Raw genomic sequence first — 25,726 nt, 5'->3', positions numbered from 1 at the left:
AGCTAGTTATTCCACTCCAAGTACATGATTTTAGTTCCTTAGACCCATTTGGACTGCACTATTTCTTTATATGCTGTTAAAACCTGATCCAACTTTGGTCCTCCAGACACCTTCCTAAATTTACATAGGCCCATAATAGTTAATAGGACATTAGCATTAATTGCTTCCCAATACATATTCCATCTTAAATTCAATGTAAAATGCATGTCCAGGTAACAATGCATAGTTACCTCTTCGATTCTTGACTTTCCATTGTCCATTAAAAAAAATATCTTCCTGTCACCAAATATAATGTGTTTTTTCCATATTGACAGTAAGCTTGTTCTCTAAAATGTACCTTCAAAGGCATCTAATGTGCCCTGCAGCCCTATGTGTGTCATGTCCATTATCACCAGATCATCCACGTAAAGCAGACATGACACATGTTGCCTACCTATCCTAAGTGAAAAGGAAGTCATCCTTTGTAGTATCTCCAGGAGGTCCATTAAGTAAAGTACAAATAGAGTAGGGGCCAACACGTGGATTTCTCTCAAACCATTTCTTATCTCAATTTTCTCTGTTAATGTTCCTGCCCTATCTAGTTTAACTTGGGCTCAGTTTCCATTGTGGCGCTCCTTTAAAATAATGAGCAACTCCTTCGGGATATCTATCTTATCCTAATTATCCCAGACTGTCTCCCGATTTACCAAGTCAAAGGCAGCTTGGAAATCCACAAAGCAGCAAAATAAATTCCCTTTCAGGTCAGTTGCCTTTCATGCCATTGCCCACACGATTAAACAGTGTTCCAACAACAAGTGGCCTTCTTTAAAGCCATCTTGCCCTGCAGGGATTAGGGTTTTTTCATTTGCCCAATCTTTCAGCTTCCTCAAAATAAACTGTCCATAAGACTTATTGGCCAGTATTTCTTGGGTTTGAAACGGGGCCCTTTTTGTGAATAGGTTTGACTATTGCCCCCTTCCAATTCACTGGCATTACACCTGAGATAGTTATTACTCTAAATTAGGAGTAAAGGATTGCACTTCACCATTGAGTATTCACTTTCACCAAAATTGCCAGGAGATTGTCAGGCCCTGCTTCTGTCTACCACAAGAGTGTTTATTATAACCCCTTTAATATTTGTTTTTACTGTGAGGCTTTGTAAATGTCCTTATCTACCTCATGGGCCCCCTTATGTGGAACTAAATAGCCTTTCTCATACATTTCTCCCAAAAACGTTGTTCAGTTTCAGAGGAGGCCTGGATAGTCTGTCACAGGTTGTTTATTGCCCAGCGCTAAGTGTACCCGTTTCAAAATTTCCAAGTGTCTTTAATAGATACAACTTCATGCATTTCCTGCCAATTCAACTTGAAAAAGCCATTATTTTCCTTAATTGTTCTTTTATAGGTTTGCCATAGTCTATGGACCATCTCCTCCTTGGCCCTACCCTGTCCCTTCTCTTGTTGTCTTCGTAAATTCCTTAACTGACTCTTTAATTTCTGACACTCGTGATCACACCATCTCTTCTGGATAGGCCCTCCCCTCCGTTATCTCCCCCTTTCTAACCATCCTACGTTCTACTCTTATAAAGTTGACCTCATTATCCATTAAGTGTTCATACCACTCAATTACTCCTGACATTTTTAGCATCTGTCGCCCACCTGTAGGTTCTGGTTGTATCTTTGCTAACATATTGAGTTATTTTTCATCTAGTCTGGTGTAGGACAGTAGCCTTTGTCTAGCTTGGTTACCCCCACTTTTGGCTTGTTTGTCAGTGTGTTTGACTGTGTTCACTGAGATCTTGCTAGCCAGGACCCCAGTGACTGTGCTCTCTCCCTTCTAACTGGTTACTAGAACCTTTTTCACTCCACATTTGGCATACTGGTACCCCCATGTAAGACCCTAGTATGTACGTAGGCACCCAGGGCATTGGGGTCCAAGGGGATCCCTATGGGCTGCAGCATGTATTATGCCACTCATAGGGAGCCCATGCAAAGTGGTCTGCAGGCCTGCCATTGCAGCCTCATTGAAAGGTTGCATGCACCCTTTCACTACCAGGTCACTGCAAGTCAGCCCTACGGCAGGCCCTCCTCGCCCAGAGGGCAGGGTGCAAGTACCTGTGTGTGAGTGCACCCCTGCACTAGCAGAGGTGCCCCCACGAACCCTAGCTCTATTGTCCTGGACTTCGTGAGTGCGGGGATGCCCTTTTATGTGTGTACTGGAGATAGTCACTACCTATGTCCAGCTATATAATGGTAACTCCGAACCTAGACATGTTTGGTATCGAAATGTCGGAATCATACCCCAATACTTTTGCATGTATTGGTTGTATGATTCTATGCACTCTGGGGGCTCCTTAGAGGACCCCAGCTTTGCTGCCACCAGTCTTACAGGGTTTTCCAGGCAGCCCCAGCTGCTGCCACCCCGCAGACAGGTTTCTGCCCTCCTGCTGCTTGATCTGCTCAAGCCCAGGAAGGCAGAACAAAGGATTTCCTTTGGGAGAGGGATGTTAAACCCTGTCCCTTTAGAAATAGGTGTGACTGGCTTGGGAGGGGTAGCCTCACCAAGCCACTGGTTTTGCTTTGAAGGGCACATTTGAAGCCCTTCGTGCATAAACCAGTCCACACCAGTCCCTGCTCTGGCACAAAACTGGACAATGGAAAGGGGAGCGGCTACTCCCCTGTCCATCACCACCGTAAGGGATGTGCTCAGAGCTCCGCCTGAGGCTCCCTGGGTTCTGCCATCTTTTTTTTATTTTTTTTATTTTTTTATAAAATGCAATTTTATTTTGTTACGTCAGCCGTTACATGGGGAAAAACATTTTCACACGGCTTTCTGGGACTACAGTCAGCAAAACACAATAGTGGTCGACATCCAAATCAGTCACTGGACAAACTTGGCACGTTTTAGCATGTGCACAACGTGTTATTTTAGTGCTGAATATCTAATTGTTTTCCAGTACAAAAACATGCCCTCATGTGTTGCCAGAAATCCTTTCATGTAGACAGATGCATGCTGCTGCCTAGAATACACAGTAAAAGTTAATACCAGTACCACAGGCAGGAGTGTAAGTGAGACTTTATTGGGAGAGGGAGGTGGTCAACATAGCAGCAAATAAAAGACAGAAAGTCCCCGGTATCGCAGCCCGACATACAGAGAGGCCTCTTGCTTAATCGTTAAGAGGCAACTATGCTCTTAAACCAGTAATACAAAAATTCAGTTGGGCCAAAACTTCAGAGTCTTGTTTGAGGGTACACAAGTATTAATTATGAATAATACCCTACATAAAAAGGAAAATTAGAAAATAAAAGCTGTGCAGACACCCAGTTTAATTGCAGCAATTAACTAAATGTTCATATACTTAATGAATTACAAAACAGTCACTTTCCGAAACTAGCTCCAATTGTCACCTTCCTTTAAATACCAGATACTTTAGTCCTCTACACAAGTGTTTGGAAGTTGAAGTGAATCTATTAATACTTTTCTACAGCAGTAACCGCACACCAGGACGGCCAGGACAACACACAAAATGAAGGCATGGAAATCCCCAAAGCTGGAGTGTGAATACACTAAACTGTTGGTTTCCGTACATACGGATGGGGTTTTCTTTGCTTTAAGAAATCCAGGTGGAGCAACAAGGAATGGCGACATGTAAAAAGGTTTTTAAAGTTGAGGGCCCGAAAAATGATCATGAAACATCCGATGCACAAGTTCAGTTATTTTCCGGTTGCTCTGGTTCAGCCTCATCTTGTGCACTGTCCGATGTCCATAATGTTAAATTGTCCCGAAGTAACTGCATACTAAGGGTACTGTCTTTGTAGGACTCTTCATTTAGGGTATCAAGTTCGGCTATGGCTTCATCAAAAGCGGTTTTAGCCAGCGCACACGCCTTTTCAGGGCTGTTGAGAATCTCATAGTAAAAAACAGAGAAGTTAAGGGCTAGTCCCAAACAAATTGGATGTGTTGGTTGCATCTCCTTCTTGCTGATATCAAAAGCATCCTGATAAGCCTGCTGCGAGGACTTTATCGTATCTTCTCGGGCTTGATCGGATGCTACCTCGGCTAGGTACCGGTAGTAGTCTCCCTTCATCTTTAGGTAGAAGAATTTGCTCTCAGAATTTTCAGACTTCGGTATCAAATAAGTGTCCAACAAATGCAGCACATCTTTGCAGATTTCCTTGAGCTCTTGCTCCACCTTCTCTCGGTACTGCAGCGCCATATTGCACTTCTTGTCGTTGCCTTCGGTCTTCTGTTCGATGCTGGAGATGACTCGCCATGCGGATCGCCGCAACCCCACCACATTTTTGTAGGCCACGGACAACAAATTGCGCTCCTCGTTGGTGAGCTCGCCGCCCTCCTCGGTGACAGTCTTCATGCAGGCAGCCATGTCATCGTAGCGCTCCGCCTGCTCGGCCAACTTGGCCTTCTGGATGTGCTCGAGGCGCTCTTGGCTGTCGGCCTTCTTGGTGTCCGCGGCCTTGTCCATGGCGGGCAGAGGGGCGATTCACACACCGGGGTTGGCGACCTTCACCGTCTCCGCGCTGCACCACCAACTCGACCCGCTTTGAGCTACAGCGGATAAAAAAGAAGCTGGGTTCTGCCATCTTGTTTCTAACAAGGGCAGGTGATGTCAGAGCCCCCTCCTGATAGGTGCTTACCTGGTTAGGTGACCAGTCCCCATTTCAGGGCTATTGAGGGTCTTCCTCGGGGGTGGGTCCTCAGATTCGGCTTGCAAGATTCCAGCAGGACTCCTCTGCAACCTTTACTTCGACTTCTGGCCACCGGAACAGCGGCTGGACCCACCAGGAACCAACAAGCTGCAGATCCACGAGGAAGACTCTTCTGCAACATTGTATCCAGGGTTCCTGCCAGCTTTGCTACAGTTCCCTCACCGTGCATCCTCAGAAGACTGCAACTCTTCACCCTGCACAAGAAGAAGAAGGAATCTCCATTGGAGTGAAGCAGTCACTCCCATAAACCTCAGGCACCTACAACCAGCTGCGTGGATCCTCTTTCCTGCTGAGCTGCGTGGATCCGGCATCACAGGGTTGGTCTGGAGTAGTCCTCTTGGTCCTCTCTGCCGGCTGTCCAACTTTGGTGGAGGTAAGCCTTTGCCTTCCCACGCAGTACAGTAAACCTGTGCACCGCATCTATTGCAGCTGCCAAGGGTTGTTTGCGTCTCCACTAAGGGATCTTCAGGCGATATGTAGCTCCAGCCCCCGGAACTCCTTCCTGCAAAGCACAGCCTTCTGCGTAGTTCTCCTGCGGCGTGGGATCCTCTTTTGTAGTGCTGCATAGGCTCCTTCTGCGACTCCTGTGTACCTGTCCTGTGGGACTCCTCTGGGTGCTGCCTCTGCTCCTGTGGACTCTCTGCGACTCTAAGGGTCCCCTGTAACTCCCCCTCCTGGATTGAGTCCTCCTGGGCCTTGCTGATCCCTAGCCGCACCACTTTTCCACTAACTGCGAGTTTGCCTTTGCCATGGCTTGTTGGTGGAATTCCTGCACCAACACACGTCTGCAATCTTCACTACAGCGTGGGACAACTACTGCATCCATCAGGAACTCTTTTCCAGCTCCAAGGCTGCAGGGCTGACTTGTTCTTCATCACCGTTGACCAACTCCTGCAAGTACAGCTGGGTGGGTAGTAGCTCCTACTCCTCCTGGACTCCACTCTGACTCTTGGACTGGGTCCACTCTCTCCACAGGACTTCTTTCTTCAGGAATCCACTGCTGGTTTTCTTGCAGTCTGGTCTGGGTGTCTTCTTTTCTTCTTTTTCCTCCTTTTGGGTGGTTTGGGGAAAATCCAGTGATTTACTCCAGTTTTCCTGGTCGCTGGGGGATACTGTGTTACTTGCCTCTGTGGTTTTCTAGTACTCCCAGCTCCCCTACTCACGTTCCACGTACCTAGGTGAGTGTTTTGTGTTCGCATTTCATTTTTTCAATATATGGTTTGTGCTCCCTCTAGGGTCACTCTTGGTTATTGCTATTTGCAATGTTTTCTAACCTTTTCTGTGCCTATTTCTGATTACCTTAGGTACCCACCACACACCACGCCAGCTTCCTGCACATAGTATGGAGCAAGAACTTGTCAGCAGCTCACACTGTAAAATCTTGGTAATCCGACAGCATACCACTTCCAATTCACTTTACCAGGAAAGGATTTACAATTGCTGCTCTTGATAATTTTGATTTCAAAGACAACTTTACTTTGTCTGGAACATCCAACACACATGATTCTGCCATAGTGCTTTTTCAAGACTGTACCAATGAAGTACCAGCTGGAAAACAAGCTATGTCAGCTGTAGGCATAAACAAACAAACAAAGCTGCAAACTTATAACCCAACTGCCATGCCAACGTGTGCAAAATCACTACAAGCCATCAAAATGTCCCAGTTACATCTTCTTCTGCCTGATGCTGCGGTCAGCAAAGCTGGTTTAACTGAATTTATCATATTGCTTACTCTGTGAGGACTGAAGGATGAAGAAAACCAGTTCCTCCATGTGCTGGAAGTAATGCTCAGATCTCCCAGAATACCATCCCACTGAAGAAGGTTGGGTTTTTACCAGTAATACCATCTCCGGTCACAAACTACACTACAGTATACACAGCTCTAAAAAAGAAATTCCACAATTGTGCGTGCTCAGCTTGAAGACCAGCTTATCCTGCCAATTTGTGGCAATTAAGGTGTTTCCCATATTGTAACTGAGATTTTATGAGCAATCCAGTAGAATTTGATGATCTTTATCCAATGATGAGCTTTTTCCACGTGATAAAAGTTGCATTGCGGTGCGCAGGTAGTTATCTCTGTGGATATGGCATAGACAATGCGCTTATTGAGGCTGAAACTCTGGAAGCAAAACTGTCTAGTCATTATTGAGCAGAACCCATTATGTTAGTTCGTTACAAGATATGCTCATCAGATCTGAGGCTATGGAAACATTGTGTTGGAATGCTTTCTGGAACAAGAATGACACATTAGGTTTTGCATATCTTATCACAGAACTGGAATGCTTTCTGGAACTAGAATGGCATATTAGGTTTTGCATATCTTATCACAGAACTCTCCGTTCAAGATCAGAAAACCTGAAAACCAATGGGCTTATTGAGGCTGAAACTCTGGAAGCAAAACTGTCTAATCATTATTGAGCAGAACCCATTATGTTAGTTCGTTACAAGGTATGCTCATCGGATCTGAGGCTATGGAAACATTGTGTTGGAATGCTTTCTGGAACAAGAATGACATATTAGGTTTTTTTCATATCCTATCACAGAACTGGAATGCTTTCTGGAACAAGAATGACATATTAGGTTTTGCCTATCTTATCACAGAACTCTCAGTTCAAGATCAGAAAACCTGAAAACCAAGTTCGTAGATTTTGTCAAAGAATGTGAAGGAAAATCAGAACTTTGCAAGTACTGGGGAAATGTTTTACACATGATAGCTGTAGTGAAAAACGTGGTACATCCTGATCGGGAAAGTGATTGGGAGCTGCACCTGAAGACTGTGGAGTCACTAATTATTGTCTTTCACAAATTCGATTGCATAACCTACATAAGATATGGGTTCTGGTATTTAGAAAGAGTGAAGAAGCTAGAGAAGGGCAAAACACATCTCTATAGAAAATTAATCCAAAGACGTCTTGTGGTGAAAGACAGAGAGGAAAGGTTCAAGGCTGTGGCTCCAGATATGAAACTGGACCATATGATCCAGAGATCACAGAAAAGCTCCAAGGGAATTATTGGTCAGACACGTAAAAGTGAATATGTTGCTCAATGGCAGCTAGTTCACCATGAAGTCCTTTCTATCGGCAGTGTTTTCAGAGAGATGACAAATTCAAAATGAATGGACCATCATGAAACTGTTCTTCACCACAAACTTGTAGGAGAGAGAGGGTACAATTTTAATAAAGATGTTGACAGCCTTCTTCATTTCATGCAGCAGTAAGGAAACCGCTGTGAAATGACTGAGCCTGTGTGACTACACAACTTCGTGACCAAACAATATGCGGATAACGATATAAAGAAATGTCTACTAGATGTCCTGGAACATGGATCGAAACTATACTAAGAACTGAAGCAGGAAAGATTTGTATTGAAAGAGGAAGAACCGTTTGACATAATCACTAAAGTTAAATTTCCACGATGTAATTGCCATAGTAAGAGTTTCGACCAAACCAGCCACTATAAAACAGGTTACAAAAAAAAAAGAAGAGGGATGGCTGTAGTGAAAGAAAGGGGTGAATTTATCAAGGACATTCTGTCGCATGATCTTCTTCCAACAAACACATTTGATAGAAATGGTGCAACCAAACCAGTGAAGCACAGGCTCATACAAGAGCTCAAATAAAATCCGGTCATCCTGCATATTGTTCAAGAACATAACTGCAAATTGGAGGAAGCTGGCCTTCGTGTTGTGCCACATGTTGAGTGGGCTGTTCGAAATGGTTCCAGTTGAGTCATTGAACTGTCAAATGACACAGATGTTATTATTATGCTACTTAGGTTTGTTGTAATGTTCATAAGACAAGGATTGTCAGAGTTATGGATAGGTTATGGAACAGGTGAGAAAAGACACTTGGGCCCTTTTAGCGATTATGGTGGACCTTGGACTACCACTCTTGTGGTCATGGTTGGGATGCCCCACTCAAGGTGGTCCAACCGCTACATTACAACCCTGGCAGATGGACCTGCCTAAAGACCACTGTCCCTACCAGGAACAGGGTTCCTGACTTGGTGACAGCTGCCTAAGTTGTACTCATCCAGGGCGATGCTGAACTCTGTGCCGCCTGGCTGATTACAACTCAGCTTTCCGCCAGCCTTTCCGCCATGGAAATGCTGGCGGAACGCCAGTGCCCACATGGGGGCCCCTGCACTGCCCATAACATGGGCAGTGCAGGGGCCCGCTGTCCATCACCGTCGCAATGCGCACTGTCTGCTTTGTCAGTCAGCCTGGTGGAAAAATTGTAATACTCTCAGGGGGGTATCACTGCCATGGCAGTGGCGTCCTCCCCACAAGTTTGGTGGTCCTGCGATGGGACTGCCAAACTCATAATGAGGCCCTTAGTTCCAATTCATATTTTGTACAAGAAACTTGACCCTGGGATGCCCTGTGTTTTTATCAAGACACATATCATATTCTTGTGGGTGATGCCGCTATGAGCAAAATTGGAACAAAGCTTGGAGCCTTAACTGCTGAACCTGTGAAGTTTCTAAAAGGATTTGCTGAGACAGAAGAAGAATGTGAGTTTAAAGATGTATAAAAATATCTTGTGTGTGTGTGTGGAAAACGAGTTCTGACTATCACACATTTGACTCTCTTCAGTACAGTGAGTTCAAGAGATCAGTCCCGCTAAGTAACCCTCCACCGACATTATATTCTGTGGTGGGATTAAAAGAGCGTTCTACTTGATCAGAAGATGTGTAAATGTTTTGTTTTATGCATACGTAGAGAACGATCCATGTGAATTTGGTTGGGAAGATATTGATGGGGTGCTAAAACTTACAAATTTTCCAGAGCCTCTAGCCAAAGAAGTTACAGATACATGTATTTGCAAAACCTATGCTACAAAAAGATGACCATGTCGATATGCTCTTCTCAAATGTTCAACATTCTGCAAATGTATCACAAGCGATTACTGAAATAAATAAAGTGAACTATGAAAATGTTTCCAAAACAGGAGTAATAAACATAATTTTTTTTCATATTGAGATCATAAACATTGGTGTTTACATAAAAGGATAAAAACCCATTCTTATTTGTTTCATTTCTATATACATCTCTTCTTCCTCTATTATAGCCCCCATTTTGGACAATGGCTCAAGGGTTGCTCTGAAGAGTTATTTTCTGTCTTTATAAGACTACTTGACCCCCAAAACCTATGTTTTGACACCAAAATGAAGTATATAGGTCTCATGGCCCCTAAAATATTACATCATCACTGCAACACATCTGCCATTTTTAAAATGTCGTCCAGAAAAAATCGGGCCGGATCAGCAATGTCTACCTAAGCTAAATTACTTCTCTAATGATCCTAAAACACAAATCGAAAATGAAAATGTCTGGACAACTATTTTTTGGACGGAGGTACATCAGGGGACCAGGATTAAATATCCGGTGTAGCCTTGTAGGTGTTAAGTATGCTTTCTGGAGTATTTTAAATTGAATCAGTTTAAATTGAGCGTTCCAAGATAACTTTGAAGGATATTCAAGTTTCTAACATCACTCCTCAGGAATGAAGCATTGTTTAGTATCTCTTTCACACCAAACCCTTCAGCAAGAAGATATCTGTAATTAATTGTCGAGAAAAGCTGCAATACAGTACTGTAAAAGCCCTCCAGAGTATGTCATCCAAACATACCTCTAGAAGTGGAGTCTATCCTACTGAAAATAGGGTGTATCCACAGTTGAAGCATTAGCACTAGCGTTAGTACAAACCAGTCATCCTTTCCACCAATATTTAGTAACCTCTAGCACGCCACAGCAGCTCTGCTTTCCGATGCTCTGATTGAACACACCACCCTTTTCCCATTACCAGGGACTCCCAAATATGTAATCTCTTCCAGCTGGGGATTACATACTCATCTAGCCATCCCGTGAAGCTATTCTTGATGCCCTCTTGAATCCAATTAAGTAGGTGAGAAACCTGCCAGCTGTTTCACCCTCTTGTTGCTTAGCTAAGAATGCTATGTAATGATGGTAACCCAACCTGTTGAGCAGCTCTCTGTTTTGTTCCCTATTTTGCGTTAATAGTGGGTGATTGGTCTCATCTCTTATAGATTCAGCTCAAGCACAGTGTTTTCCATTGAAACAATCTCTCTTTCTAACACTTTCCTGACTCCGTGCAACATTCTCAAACACATCCTCCTTATTGTGACCATGGATTGTTCCCAAACAATTGTAGGCTCACTGGACGTACCCCAGTTCTCAGTGAAAAATGCAAACTTGCAGGATGACCGGAGTCTGTCTAGGGTGCATCCAAAAGGGCTGTCGACTGTAAATGCCACTTTGGAATTCAGATAACTGTACTCTCCTTTCCAGCACCAACTTCCAGGGGGTAGTAATCAAAAAATCTTTTACCTAAATATTCTGAGGCCAACATCAATCAGTCTTTGGGTCCGGAAATCACAGAGGAACAGGTCAATACTTGCATGCAGCATGTGAATGTGTGAGTAATAGGAATATGATCTCTCATCTGGATACATCACGCACAATGTGTCAGCCACCCCAAAATTGGTGCATCCTGTAGCAAACTTGGATGCCAGCTGAGCCATTTGTATACCCTGTAATACCAGCAATGGTCTGTATATGTCAGCATTAGGAACACATTTGAAATCACACTCTGGGCCTTGGGCCTGGCAACAGAATCTAAATTTGTGTTTTCATCAGTGTTTGCAACATATTTGTCCTTGAATCTAATTGGACGCCCATCCAGCTTACTCTTTAGGGTACCCTCCCCGTCAGTAAAATTTTTAATCAGCACTAATGGTACTTCTAGGACAATCAGATTAGCATACCCCTAGTGTACAAGGAATATGTGATACTAAATAATTGCCCCTCCCACCTACATCTCAGCTTTTCAAGCTCTTCTCACTTAAGATGCGCCTTTTGTAAAAAAAAAAAAAAAACAATGTCAGTTCTCTGTCATTGAATGTAGACCTACGCGTTGTGTCCCTTAGTTGGAGTTCCCAACCCCCTAATGTTCCACGTGAGTAAATTATATATGTCCATTCTGCCTATTCCGAGTTTTAGAATTCAGCAATAGTTTAATTACCCAGATGAATTAAAAAGGTCAAGTGTTCCATCCATCTTCTCCTTTACACCTGATTTGAACACCCCAGGGACACCAGAATATAGCCTTTGATGAGTGGTACTCTGATTTCAGAGTGCAAATGCCGCCTTATTATGAATAAAGCTAAACAATCAACATCCCCAACTGTTTCCCCCAGGCCGGTCCCAGGAGCAGCTGATTCAATTTCCATTATTATCAAACAAAAAACAATAGCTTATATCTCCTGATTAAAGATCCAGATAAGTAACAGGGTACAACATGGCTCACAACAGAGCCTTGACCACTCCACAAGCTTCCAACCTTACAGATATGGGTGCTGTGTAGGCATCTCTATTATTGTGCCATCTTGGAGCCCACCCAGATTGTGCTTATTTCAACAACCACCTACATACTGCAGCTGACCTTTCAAAGATTCATATCAATTACAGAAGTACCTTTCAGCATAAATATATTGTCAACTATTCAATTGCAATACATTATGCTTCCGATAACATCTACACTTCCGCTTTGCAATAGTATGGATTATCTCGAAGTATGGCCACGTCCGAGGTCATTGGAGTCACTTTTGGCCTGTCCGTATCAAGATCTTCTTCACCCTCCTCATATCCCTGATGGTCAGATCCAAATGTGTTGTTGAGGTGTTTGGGCGGTGACCCCTTCTTGTCCCATAGTCAATATGGCCTCTTTAGCCACAGCTAATTGTTTCAAAGAAGGTATGGTGATGCACGGATGTCTTTTGTTGTATTTCCTCCTTAGCGTTTTCTGGTCTACAAGATTTCAGGTCACGTAACTGCTTATCTCTGTCCTGGGCCCACTGTATCATCCAATTACAAGCCTCACTATGTTGAGACAAAAACATTATCTGGTCATCCATCATACCTTCAACTTTGCTGGGAAATGAGCTTATCTTTCAGTTCAAAATGCCAGATCCTCTGCTTCACCTAAAGGTACAAATGCCACGTGTTCTGAATCGCAACTGTGTAGTCATTGAAAATGAAGACTCTTTGATTGTCCATCAACGGTGGATCATTCCTTCTGCCAGATAGTAAGATCACATCCTGTCAAAGTAGTTCAATGCCTATGTCCCCACCAAACACGCACCCAGGGTCAGAGGGGCTGCAGGGAGCCTGAAATCTCTTTCAATAATGAATTGTTAGAACAGCCCTTCTGGGGAAATCTTTTCCTGAAGCAAGCTTTCAAGGAAAGACACCATGTTTTGACCCCTTGCGTCTTTCGGTAGGCCTAAATCTTTTATATTGTTCCAGTGGGTCTGCCCTTCCACATCTTCAGCTCTGGCCTCCAATGTACTGCACAAAGAGCAACTTCATATGGTTCTTCCTTACAGCAGGCTCATCCAAAGTTTTCTCCATGATTGTTACACTTGCAGTTTCCTTCTGATCGGTTCTTAACAAGTTGACATATGCAACGACTGTATCAATTTTAAATTTGAGGGCTTCCCTAGATTATCCGCTTGCCGACAGGGTGCTGTCTGCTTTGCAGACTCTGAAAATGCTTTATTAGAAGCTGTGGAATTATTGTTGTGCAGGTTCTACTCAACACTAGAGGTGCCAAGTTTTAGCTGCCTGTGCTGGCCAGTTTCTACTCACATATGTGGGAAATGTGAGGATTCAGCTGGGGTCACTAAATGTCCTTACAGGACTTGCCTGTGCTTACTGGTTTACGCATGAAGGTAGGAGGGAAGCAATTTTCATTTGATAGAAACAAATAAAATGGACCCATGATCGCTAGACGCTGAAGAAAATCACAACTGCGTTCAGTGGTTTTACTTCAAACCCCAAACAAAGATCATCACTGCAGCCCTGGGTTTGGGTGGTGGTTTTTGTATCTGAGGAAAATTCAGCAAAGAAGATATCGCTTTCTAAGTCTGGCACAAGTTAGTGTGCCTCCTGCAAGGACGTTCCCACATTGATTTTCCTTTTCTGAAGCGTGGGTATGCACCTTCATGCTACTGCAGCACAGAGGGGATGGTGTTAGTCATCACGGCTGGGACAAAGTCAGTGCTGCTGGTCTATGAAGACAGTGTGAGTACCCACGCTAATGGGAGCGGCGCTCCAGCTTTGCTAGCATCACAGAGTGGAAGGAAGAGCACTTAAATGCTTAACCATACAGTGTGCAACCAAACTTATTTGGACCTCAATAACTGTAACAGACATTGGGCAGCTGAAATAGATAGCATAAAGGCAGCTTTAATTGCCTACATTATTGTTGTAATTCAAAGTCTTATGAGTGTGAACACAGATCGTACCCCTCAAGCCTTGCAACAGCTTTGCAATAATCTTGTAGTACTAGCTGTACGCTGTGGGGAGCAGCCTAAAGACCGCGCTGGTTTGTTCCGTACACTTCCCTAGGTATATTTGTGTGCCTTTGTATTATAATGTGTAGCATTTATACATGATTAAAGTACTCTTCATTAAGTCAAAGTACTAGCTTGGCTATATTTTATTAATTGATGTTATGACGTCCTGAGTGTCTACCCTTACCGTCTCCTGTAGAAAGCAATTGATTTGTCTACTTTGAGTTTCAAGTTCAAAAGAGGTGTACTTGACTTTCAGATTTGGTATGTTATGCAGATTTGTTGAGTGCACCATCACTACGGAGGGTATCGGGCGCTGAGCAGGTGTGAATGTAGCCAAACCTAGGGCGTAGTGGGACTACTCGAAAAGCCACCTTCATGTGTTGGGTCCCTGAGCTATAGAAACGTGCTGTCAACATACATGAACACATTATCTTTCCTGTTAACAAACATTTGTTCATAAGCCTGAGAACAGTTACTGAGTAGGCTCACAAGGCGTTTGATTGTGAGGGCAAAATGCAGTTGTTTTATTGGGCAATCATGACTCGTGCCTATCTCGGTTGACATCATACTGGTCCTGATTGTAGTCAGTGGTTCAGTCTATAGGAGTATCATGCACTTGATGGATTTAGGGCTGAAGTTCATGTAATGCCGCATTTGGAAGAGGAAGCATCAGATGACTAATTTCACAGCCTTTTCTGCATTTAAGTATACACATCACATGGTTCATCCTTAATGGATACCTCTTACATTGTTGGCAGAATAACAGCAGTGTTTTTTTGGTGGCACATTGATTTACATGCCTCAGATCGATAATCGTTATGTGAAGCCAGCAACTTACTGAACATTTTGATAGTTACATTAACTTTAAATGAGGAACAATAGGCTTTACATTTGTAAAGTTTTCATTTAGTTTAGGTGTGACAATGATTGTGACCTCTCTCGCAGTTTACAGCAATCCATCCTCTGTGATGGATTCTTACAACACCATAAGAAAAATTACTGTTAAACCACCATCTCCAGGAGAATTTCTAGTGTTTAATCCACTAATGACTAGTTAGTTATCCTCCGAGGAGCAACATGCTGCTCTTCTGATAATTTAGGGAGCCTGCATTGCCTCAGTCCCCAAATTGCTGTGTTGTTCGGAGTGGGAAGTACTCATAAATAAGGTTGATGCCCTCTTGTGTGTTCATCATGGCCTCCTTCTCTTTTCTGACCGCTTTCATCCTTGTGAAGGAGTTCAGGTCGAAGTTCTCTCTTTAGTAGCCATGCCAGCATTTACCAGACATTTGTCCTTCTCTGTGAACCAAGGTCCACATTTACTATCGCTACATTTTGTGAGTTCCTAATTGCGACTTTTTGCAACTCGTAATTAGGAACTCACAAAATGTGATGTACAACAGGGTGTCAGACACTTTGCAATTCCCAAAAGGGTGTCACAAGGGACCTGCCTCATCACTATTGATGAGACAGGTCGCAATTTGCTGCCCACTGGAAATGGCCTGTACTCACGGGGATGGTGGCCTGCTGGGGTCAGTAGACCACAGTGTCTGTGATTGCTTTTTAAATAAAGCAATTTTGGGGGGAAATGTAGCACGATTTCCTCAAGGAAAAACAGGATGCATTTCAAAATTATAAATGAAAAGTGCCTGCTCTTAAAAAATGTTGACCCATAAAGGAAGGGGTCCCACATGGACCCTTTCCCATTTGCGAATGGGTTACCACCTCAGTAAAAGATGAATGTTTTGCGACTGCATTGCAAAACATTCATGCATGCCACTGCGGCTTGCTATTGGGAAGGGACGCCCTTATCACGCCCCTTCCTAATACTGTCTCGCAAACTCTTTTTTGCAGTTCGATTATTGGTTACCGAATCGCAAAATAGAGTTGGTACATGTCAAAAGTCCATTTAGCGGTCGCAAACGGTACAATTCGCCATTTGCGACTGCTAAAAACATTAGTACATGTGGCCCCAAGTGCCTAAATTCCTTTGTATGGAATGTGTCTAACATATCCATGAGCATCCTTAGGTTTGTTTCTGATTTTAGTTGATCTTTTAGGACCTGGGTGTTTCGCAACTTGTTTCCGGTTTATCACCTTTTATTTATAGAATATATCAGAGCCTACATCTGCTAAGGATGTTAACTAAAGGTACGATGTCCTCAATATAGTCACTTAATCAACGTCATGCTTAGAAAGGAATGCCATGTTCTTTAAGTTGAATGCTACTTATTAATGGAAATTTATATTTAAAATTAAACATCTTTTTGGACAATAGACAAAAGTTTATTTTATATTATATACTATATTTTTTATTTAGATCATCCAATAATGATGGGTTTTGAGCCTCTTGTGAACCAGAGGTTGCTTCCGCCAACCTTTCCTCGATATGCAAAGATCATAAAGAAAGAAGAAATGGTTCACTATTTTGCAAAACTTATTGACAGAATAAAGACTGTGTGTGAGGTTGTAAACTTAATGAACTTGCACAGCATACTGGTAAGTGTGGATATGGTTAGTTTGCATGTACAATCGTAGAGGTGTATCATATGCTCCAGTTTTATGTCGAATCTGTAATTTACTGTGTTGAAGTGTGTGATTTTGCAACTCATTACCACACATTTTCAAAAATTGTGTGATATTTTTGCATTTTTATACTGCTTTTCTACCTCTTACAATTCCCCAAAACGATTTCAGGGGATAGAGGAAAAGGCTACTCTGTTTGATATGCATTTTTGGTAAATTGTTGTTTATTTAAAGAGGTCTGTGTGAAAAATATTTGCATCATGCATGAGACTGGAGATGTAATTCAAATTTCTGGTGACAAACTTCTAGCTGGCCTTAAGCATGGCATGAAAACAGAGATATTTGTGAGGGACAGACACATTTTTGTATATACCTACTGTTAGAAATGGGGTTTCTGGTTGACCGAACCCACCAGTCTAGTCAGGGTAAGTTACACACCAAAGATAACCACCTTGGTAGCTTGGCACAGAGCAGTCAGGCTTATCCAGAGAGGTCATGTTTAAGGCGTTTGCACAACACACTCACACCAGTCAATCAATCAATCAGGGATTTGTAAAGCACACTACTCACCCGTGAGGGTCTCAAGGCGCTGAGTGACACAATAAAAACACCACAAATGGGACTCCACACAGGGTTATATAAAAATATGGGTTCTGTGATGCACATCGCAAGACCAAAAATGTCATAGATCATGCATACTACATAAATACTAAAGTACTAACTGTCTTGGTCTTTAGAGGACCACACAGACATAAATCATAATAGCTTCAGGTCAGGCAGTAGCAAAGCATAAGAATTATTAGAGTGTACATCCCAAAAGTACATGAACCATCAATTATTCCCCTAAGCACATATGTCATAGCGCACGTGCAATAATATATGGGTCATAAACTGCATCTGGCTGGCAAGAAAAAGGTACCTAAATAACCACATTAGCATACATACTGTGTCCTGGCTGCTTGGGCACACAGATTACCATTCACATGTATCGAGCACTAGGACACCCTGCGCTCCTACCTGGTTAACTACGGTTGGTGTCATGAATTCTACTGCCAGGATTATTTATGGCCAAAGTGTGCGCGTACACTGTAGGGTGAAGGAGCACCTGTGCGCCTACTACAAGAAATGTGGTAGTCTTGGGACCAATAAGCTCCTCATGGTGGTCGTGGGATCCAGTGTCCGTTGAGGCCTCACCCGGTACAACTGCTTTAGAACAAAGGCCCCTGCGGTAGGTCTTACTGAGTGGGGAGGGCCACCTACTTCCCAAGCTAGCAGGATGACCTTGCTGGACCGACCGCAGGTCGAGTAATCCAGGGCGGCTACCTGCAAATGCGTGGCACCACTGCTAACTATCCTGGGACTCCGCTCCCCATGAAGCCGAGATCTCCCCGAAGATGTGCGGCGAGGCGGTGCTCCTTCTGCGGCCCCCTCCTAACTGTGGAACGCTGGGGGGAGAGCCTTCACCATTGCCCTCTGGAGCAGGGGTGGCTTTGGGGGCTTGGGGTGGGGCTCCCAAGCAGATCCTAGTGCTATCTCCATTACACGTCATCAGGGGCCGCATTGAAAGGCGCTGCAGCGTCTTTCTGTGCTCGAGATAATCTTCTGCCTCACTCCACAAAGAAGTGCCTGATTTAGCCCCAATCTCCACCAGGAGCGGTGCCATGGAGTCCTCTTCACAGGTATGTGCAAATGGTGCAAACAGGCATCCACACGACACAAAAACAGCCAGATACAGTGCTCACCACATGCTGTAAGATAACAAGGCATTCATTGCGTGTCGAGATATGAAAGTGCACTCCACAAGCTAGTTTCCAGAAGGAAGTGATGGCATAAAGCGCCCACCAAGCACTTAGGATTGCAGGGACCAGGAGCTATAGCCAATGCTCATCACTTGCTGGGCTCCTGGTAGAACACTTGAGTGGGGCAGACAAACAGCGGCAGGCAGATGGACGAGCACTGCATTATCAGTGATCTCAATAGCGATCCCTCCTGACAGTCACACAGTGCCCGGCAGAACAGAGTCGGGGAGCAGCTGGCAGCAGAGCAACAATCAGAAAAGCAGTACAGTGAGTCCTTTGTCACCCAGCAGGGAGCAGGACAACAACGGAAGAGCAGTCCAGATGAGTCCTTGGTACAGCTCAGCTGTCCTTCTGACAGAGGTTCAGTCCCAATTCCGAAAGTGCTCTAAATATGATGGGGTCAGAGCCCCTGTACTTATACTCCAAAATGTCTTTTTTCGGAGGTGACTACAAAGAGACCCTTTCAAGTGTAACGCAACCCCTTTCAACCACAGCCTATACAAATGTAAGTGCACCCTGCTTCTCTCTCTCCCAGCTCATTAAGACTATCAGTATGCAGATGGATGCAGATACCTCTCCTGTCACACCTAGCCCCTTCTGTGTTGTGGCTGTCTGGAAAGTATGCCCTAAGTGTAGCTGTCACTCTGCCCCAGACACAGATTGGAGTCAGGCTGCAAAACACCAGAGTTATAAGCACAGAGAAATGGCCACTTTCTAAAAAGTGGCATTTCTAAAATAGTAATGTAAAATCCAACTACACCAGTAAGCAGGATCTCTCACTCTCTCACTACCATTTCACACATACCAAACATGCCCATGCTACTCCTTCCAGACCAGGAATTACCAATTAAAAATATATAAGGAAATTCCCAATGCTAGCCTATGAGAGGAGCAGCACTCACAATAGTGAAAATGAAATAGGCTTTTTATCACTACTAGGACATGTAAAACATAAATGTACATGTCCTACCTTTTACTTACACCGCATCCTGCCCATAGGGCTACCTAGGGCCTACCTTATGGGTGACTTAGTTGTAAAAAGAGGGCAGTTCGGGCCTTGGCAGGTAGTTTGAAATGGCAAGTCAGTGTGGCAGTAAACTGCGCACTCAAGCACTGCAGTAGTAGGCCTGAGACAAGTTTGAAAGGTTACTTCTATGTGTGGCGCAGTCAGCGATGCAGGCCCACTCATAACATATAATTTACAGGCCCTGGGTACATGGGATACCACTTTACAAGGACTTACAGTTAAATTAAATAGGCCAAACAGGTATAAGCCAATCAAACCAAGTTTTAAGGGAGAGAGCACATGGACAGTAGCACTGATTAGCAGCTGTAAAGTGCCCAGAGTTCTAAGGCCAACAAAAAGAGGGTCAGAGAAATAGGAGTAGGAAGGCAAAACATTTGGGGATAACCTACCCTATTACCTAAATAAATGTACCATCCTGAGTCCTTCTCAGCTCCCTTCATAGGTTCACGAGTGCTGCCTGTTATGAAGGAGACCAGGTTATTTAAATCATCAGGATTTTTTGCTCCTATGTACAGACCACAAACTGTATATGAAAGTTCTATCTGCTAGACAAGATGTTCTTCCAGTCTAGTGACCATAATACATGAAGACCAGTCTGGCTTTGTCAGAGACTTCAAGAGACATCCAGGGCTTTGTCAGAGACATCTATATCAAGAGGACGATTCACCTTGTTGAGAGGCAAATTATAAAAAGATCCCTTTAGCTTTTCTTTTTTTTAGACACTATGTAATAATTACATTTATACCAGTTTATTTCTGTGAAAAAAATATTTTATAACAGCCTATAACAAACTGTATTGGTCTGGGTTTGAGCATTTACTTTAGAAAACAGAGCATGTTTTAATAAATATACACAAAAAATAAACCTAGTGACCTGAAAAGCACTCTCACAAATGTTTTCTAAAGGAAGGGTGAGAAAAGTAGAAACAATGTATCCATGTAGACTGAAGCCTGCAGACCCAGGAGAAAACGGGGCTGCTCCTTTAAGGCACAGAGCACCTCTACTATTCTATCATGCCCTGTAGGTGGCAATTTTTATGGTTCATGTTGACAGGATCATTTTTGAGTTTTTTTTATTCTTTGGAAATCTTTCCATACCTGACTAAAACACTTTTGCTTGATGCCTTTTAAGAATAGAAGCACACTTTTGCTATTTCCTGGCAAAAAATAGTTTTGACTTAACAAAATGCCATCTCTTTTTATGAAGTGTCCTAACTGGGGGACAAATCATGCCCATAAAATATACCACCACAAAGGTGCTGGGGTCAAAACGAAGCGTGAACAATTGTCACTTCAAACGTTTCTGCAGGTATTCAAAAAGATATGGATACATTACATCACCCAATTGTTGCCGTGGCATGGTTCATTGGTGACCTATCCATACTATTGTGAGGTGAGTGTCACCTTGGTGGACTTAACTGCTGAGCAGGAGTTCAGATAAATTATACTGAATAATAGAAGGTTTTTTTGGTGGAAATATCTAGGGGTGTACCCTTAGGTTTTTCCATTTTAATGGTGGGGTACCCTAAGTATGAACAAAACTGTATAACATTGATGTAGGGTGAAATGTAATGAATCATCCATTTAGCTTTAACTAGCCAACATGCTTCTGCCTTCATCCATGCCCTACGTCTGAGCTTTACTTAGTTTAGTATCCCTACCTATTTTGCATTCATTCCATGCATCACGCAAATAAATGCAAAATCATTATTCAACCTACTTGGTTCAATTTGGCAACCTAGCTTTGGGGTACTTTTGTGTCCCGGACATGATGAGGGTCCTCTGCCTGTAGGCACACTCACTCATCAAGGGTTTTGTGGCCGCGAATTCAAATACCGGTCTTTCAGTCCGCTTGTGATCTTTAAGAAAAAAAGGCCCAAACTGACTCTCACGTGTTCTATAGGTGTGCCTCCAGACCTCTCAACATCCTGACTTTGAATAACAGGGAGAAGAGAAGGCTTCATAATCTTCAGGAAGAGCTGGGCAGACTTGAAGTGCCTAGAAGTCCTGAGAGACGTTTCCTAACCCTCTCTCCCTTCTTTGACCTCAAAGGGCACTCCACAGGGGAGATCCAGGGAAAGATCCCTCCTGAAGGGAAGAAAACAGGCCCATTTGACACTGAGGTCTATGATGTGGAAGGTAGCCTCTGTCACCACTTGCTTGACGTCAGAGAGGAGCAGGTACACTTTGAGGACAAGGCTGTCAACAAAACCTTTCTTGATGTTGAGGCACTCCTCAAAGCACATCTTTCTACCTTTTTTGCTAACTGGATCCCCAAACTGTGAAAAAGAAGACTTATACGGGCTTAGGGTCCTTGTCCCTGAGAAATCTTGCCAGTGGTTACCTTGTTGTCTGCCTCAGAGCACACTCCTAAAGAAATAGTCTATCCAGGACCTCATTTGGAACCATCAGAATCAGCTACTGCGCAGTATTCCCTCAACCTATGCAACCCATAGGTCTCCACCACTCTGCCTCCTCCCTCTGGTGACCGAAGTTAAAAGACCAAGTGTAGGAAGCTGGATTCTGGTTGTAGAACCCTCCGCCCCACACACACACTTTTTACCTGTTTTTGATACAACTTTTACTGAGGTGCACGGGGTTACTGCTAACCAGGTCCTGTATGTCAGTGTTTCTTCCCCAAAACAAGACACTTGTTCATTTGATCCCCAAGAGGCCAGGCCCTTTAGCACCTCTTTAAGTCCGTAGTAAATAGTACCCCGGTACCTAGGTCATGGATACTCAAGAGGGGCCGTAAGAGCTGCACCACAACTTGTGCCACTCTAAGGGACCCAACACCAACCTCATGCACACTGCCATTGCAGGCTGTGTGACAAGGTGCTCTGTAAAAGTGAAAACACATGACACACAGCCTGTGTGCCATGTCTCCAGAACACTGCATGTAATATTTCTAAGTCACTCATACAGCAGGACTTACAGCCCTAAGGCAGGGTCCATTATGTTACATGTGTGGACATATCTGCAAGAGCAGATATCCCTTTACTATGTCTTTGTCGATTCTTAGACATAGTGAGTGAACAGGGAAGACATTTTATGTACATGTGCTGGACAATTAACTGTGTAGAAGGCGTGTCTCATTTCCAGTCTGGACACACCCTACGCTGACTAGCCGGAACTGGACAAGATTTGTGGTGGAATTTAGGAACTCTGGACCGGGTGATGCCCACTTCCCAAAGGAAGTTGTCCTCTAGGGGGTGTAGTGACCCCAAGGGTAAGTAGCCTATTGGCTATTACCTTTCACTCCACTTAAGGCCCCCTAAAATTAGTATTTCAAGGCCCCCTTGAAACTAGATCCTCAGATCTTCACTGGACACAAAGGAAGAAGAATCCTGCTAAACACATGATGGACTTGGCGCCAACCATGCTGGCCTGCCTGCTGCACCCAACCCTCGAGAAGCAAGTGACCTGTCCTGCTGCTGCAGCCTCCAAGAAACTAGGAGAGCTGCCAGTGCTTCCCAAAACTCCAAAAGAACTCCCTTAGAGCAAAAGAGGTGATTCCCTGCATCTGAAGACACCCAAAGACAGAAAAGTGAGGACCGGGACCACCAAAACGCCTCCGCCGGACAGCACCACTGCACCCGAGCCACCTAACCTTAGCTGAAGTGGGGCAACAGTACTGGCATTGTTCCCACCTCGAGCTTGCCCTCTGTGGACTTCCCAACGACTGCTGCAGCCTGATTCTGCAGATCCACCCTTCACAGCGACCGCCTCTGGTGACGGAGACCTGACGGTCCTTTGCACCCCTGCATCTGGACACCCTGACCAAGGATAAAAGGATCACTGATGATCCTACATGCCCTAAGTTCTTGATACCCGAGCCCATCTGCTGGTTTGTCCGGACTGGACCCCCAGTCCACACCTGCAGTCTGTTTCTGTGGGCCCTCCACCGCGACCGCCCCTGGTGATGGTAAACCCGATGGTCCAAACCACCTGTGCACCTTTCCCCCCCCACCGGATCAAGGAGAATAGGACCATTGGTTTCCTTATGGCGCCGAGCATCGCAAGAACTGAACCACCTCAGTGGTTCACCCAGACTGGACTCCTAGCCCTCCCCTGCAGCAACTTTGTGACCGGACTGACCCCAATAGACCTACATGGGTGTAGGAGGCTGGCCTGGCTTGTAGTGGGTACCAGAGGTACTTACACCTTGTGCCAGGTCCAGTTATCCCTTATTAGTGTAGAAGAGGTGTTTCTAGCAGCTTAGGCTGATAGAAGGTAGCTATAGCAGAGCAGCTTAGGCTGAACTAGGAAACATGCAAAGCTCCTACTATACCACTGGTGTCATATGCACAATATCATAAGAAAACAAAATACACAGATATACTAAAAATAAAGGTACTTTATTTTTATGACAATATGCCAAAAGTATCTCAGTGAGTACCCTCAGTATGAGGATGAGATATATACACAAGATATATGTACACAATACCAAAAAATATGCAGTAATAGCAAAAGGAAGTAATGCAAGCAGTGTAAAGTTACAATAGATTGCAATAGGAGCACATAGGTATAGGGGCAACACAAACCATATACTCCAAAAGTGGAATGCGAACCACAAATGGACCCCAAACCTATGTGAGCTTGTAGAGGGTCGCTGGAACTGTAAGAAAACAGTGAGGGTTAGAAAAATAGCCCACCCCAAGACCCTGTAAGGTAGGTGTAAAGTGCACCTACAACCCCCAGAGAGCACATAAGTCGTGATAGGGGGATTCTGCAAGGAAAACCAACACCAGCAATGCAACAACAGTGGATTTCCGGCGGACCTGAGTACCTGTAAGACAAGGGGACCAAGTCCAAGAGTCGCAACAGTGTTGAGAGTGGGCAGGAGCCCAGGAAAGGCCAGCTGATGGTGCAAGGAAGCTCCACCGGATGGAAGAAGCTTGGTGTTTTGCAAGAACGAAGAGGACTAGGAACTTCCCCTTTGGAGGATGGATGTCCCACGTCGTGAAGAAGCTTGCAGAGGTGTTCCCACGCAGAAAGACCGCAAACAAGCCTTGCTAGCTGCAAGGGTCGTGGTTAGGGTTTTTTTGGATGCTGCTGTGGCCCAGGAGGGACCAGGATGTCGCCACTTGGATGAGGAGACAGAGGGGGCGCCCAGCAAGTAAGGGAGCCCTTCTCAGAAGCAGGCAGCACCCGCAGAAGTACCGGATAAGGCACTTAGAAGAGGAGTGAACCGGAGTCCACCCAAAGTCAGAAAAGGGAGTCCCACGATGCCGGAGGACAACTCAGAAGGTTGTGCACTGCAGGTTAGAGTGTCGGGGACCCAGGCTTGGCTGTGCACGAAGGAAATCCTGGAAGAGGGCACAGGAGCCAGAGCAGCTGCAAATCACGCGGTACCCAGCAATGCAGTCTAGCGTGGGGAGGCAAGGACTTACCTCCACCAAACTTGGACTGAAGAGTCACTGGACTGTGGGAGTCACTTGGACAGAGTTGCTGAGTTCCAGGGACCACGCTCGTCGTGCTGAGAGGGGACCCAGAGGACCGGTGATGCAGTCTTTTGTTGCCTGCGGTTGCAGGGGGAAGATTCCGTCGACCCACAGGAGATTTCTTCAGAGCTCCTGGTGCAAGAAAGGAGGCAGGCTACCCCCAGAGCATGCACCACCAGGAAACAGTCGAGAAAGCCGGCAGGATGAAGCGATACAAGGTTGCAGTAGTCGTCTTTGCTACTTTGTTGCGGTTTTGCAGGCGTCCTGAGCAGTCAGCAGTCGATCCTTTGGCAGAAGGTGAAGAGGGAGATGCCGAGGAACTCTGGTGAGCTCTTACATTCGGTATCTGAAGAATTCCCCAAAGCAGAGACCCTAAATAGCCAGAAAAGGAGGTTTGGCTACCTAGGAAGGAGGATAGGCTAGTAAGAAAGGTAAGAGCCTATCAGAAGGAGTCTCTGACGTCACCTGATGGCACTGGCCACTCAGAGCATTCCAGTGTGCCAGCAACACCTCTGTTTCCAAGATGGCAGAGGTCTGGGGCACACTGGAGGAGCTCTGGGCACCTCCCCTGGGAGGTGCAGGTCAGGGGAGTGGTCACTCCCCTTTCCTTTGTCCAGTTTCGCGCCAGAGCAGGGCTGGGGGATCCCTAAACCGGTGTAGACTGGCTTATGCAGAGATGGGCAGCATCTGTGCCCATCAAAGCATTTCCAGAGGCTGGGGGAGGCTACTCCTCCCCAGCCTTCACACCTATTTCCAAAGAGGAGGGTGTGACACCCTCTCTCAGAGGAAATCCTTTGTTCTGCCTTCCTGGGCCAGGGCTGCCTGGACCCCAGAGGGGCAGAAACCTGTC

The 25,726-nt window shown here is 44.7% G+C and overlaps 2 protein-coding genes across 9 annotated transcripts in view; one reads left to right on the top strand and one right to left on the bottom strand.

Moving 5' to 3' along the window:
* NAA35 (N-alpha-acetyltransferase 35, NatC auxiliary subunit) overlaps positions 1 to 25,726 on the top strand; it is a 521,214-nt gene that overhangs the window by 228,532 nt on the left and 266,956 nt on the right. For all 8 annotated transcript variants that reach the window (XM_069229524.1, XM_069229487.1, XM_069229505.1 and 5 more), the window contains one exon: positions 16,402 to 16,580. In XM_069229524.1, coding sequence (XP_069085625.1) covers positions 16,402 to 16,580 — 179 coding nt within the window. The remainder of the gene's footprint in view (positions 1 to 16,401; positions 16,581 to 25,726) is intronic.
* On the bottom strand, positions 3,038 to 4,562 carry LOC138288152 (14-3-3 protein beta/alpha-1-like). The gene has a single exon (XM_069229451.1). The coding sequence runs from the start codon at positions 4,460 to 4,462 to the stop codon at positions 3,689 to 3,691; it is 774 nt and encodes a 257-aa protein (XP_069085552.1). The 5' UTR covers positions 4,463 to 4,562; the 3' UTR covers positions 3,038 to 3,688.

The sequence above is a fragment of the Pleurodeles waltl genome, chromosome 1_1 (genome assembly GCF_031143425.1).
Source record: "Pleurodeles waltl isolate 20211129_DDA chromosome 1_1, aPleWal1.hap1.20221129, whole genome shotgun sequence".
Lineage (NCBI taxonomy): Eukaryota > Metazoa > Chordata > Amphibia > Caudata > Salamandridae > Pleurodeles > Pleurodeles waltl.
The sequence above is the reverse complement of the archived record's forward strand: the minus strand, read 5'-3'. Positions and strand labels throughout refer to the sequence as shown.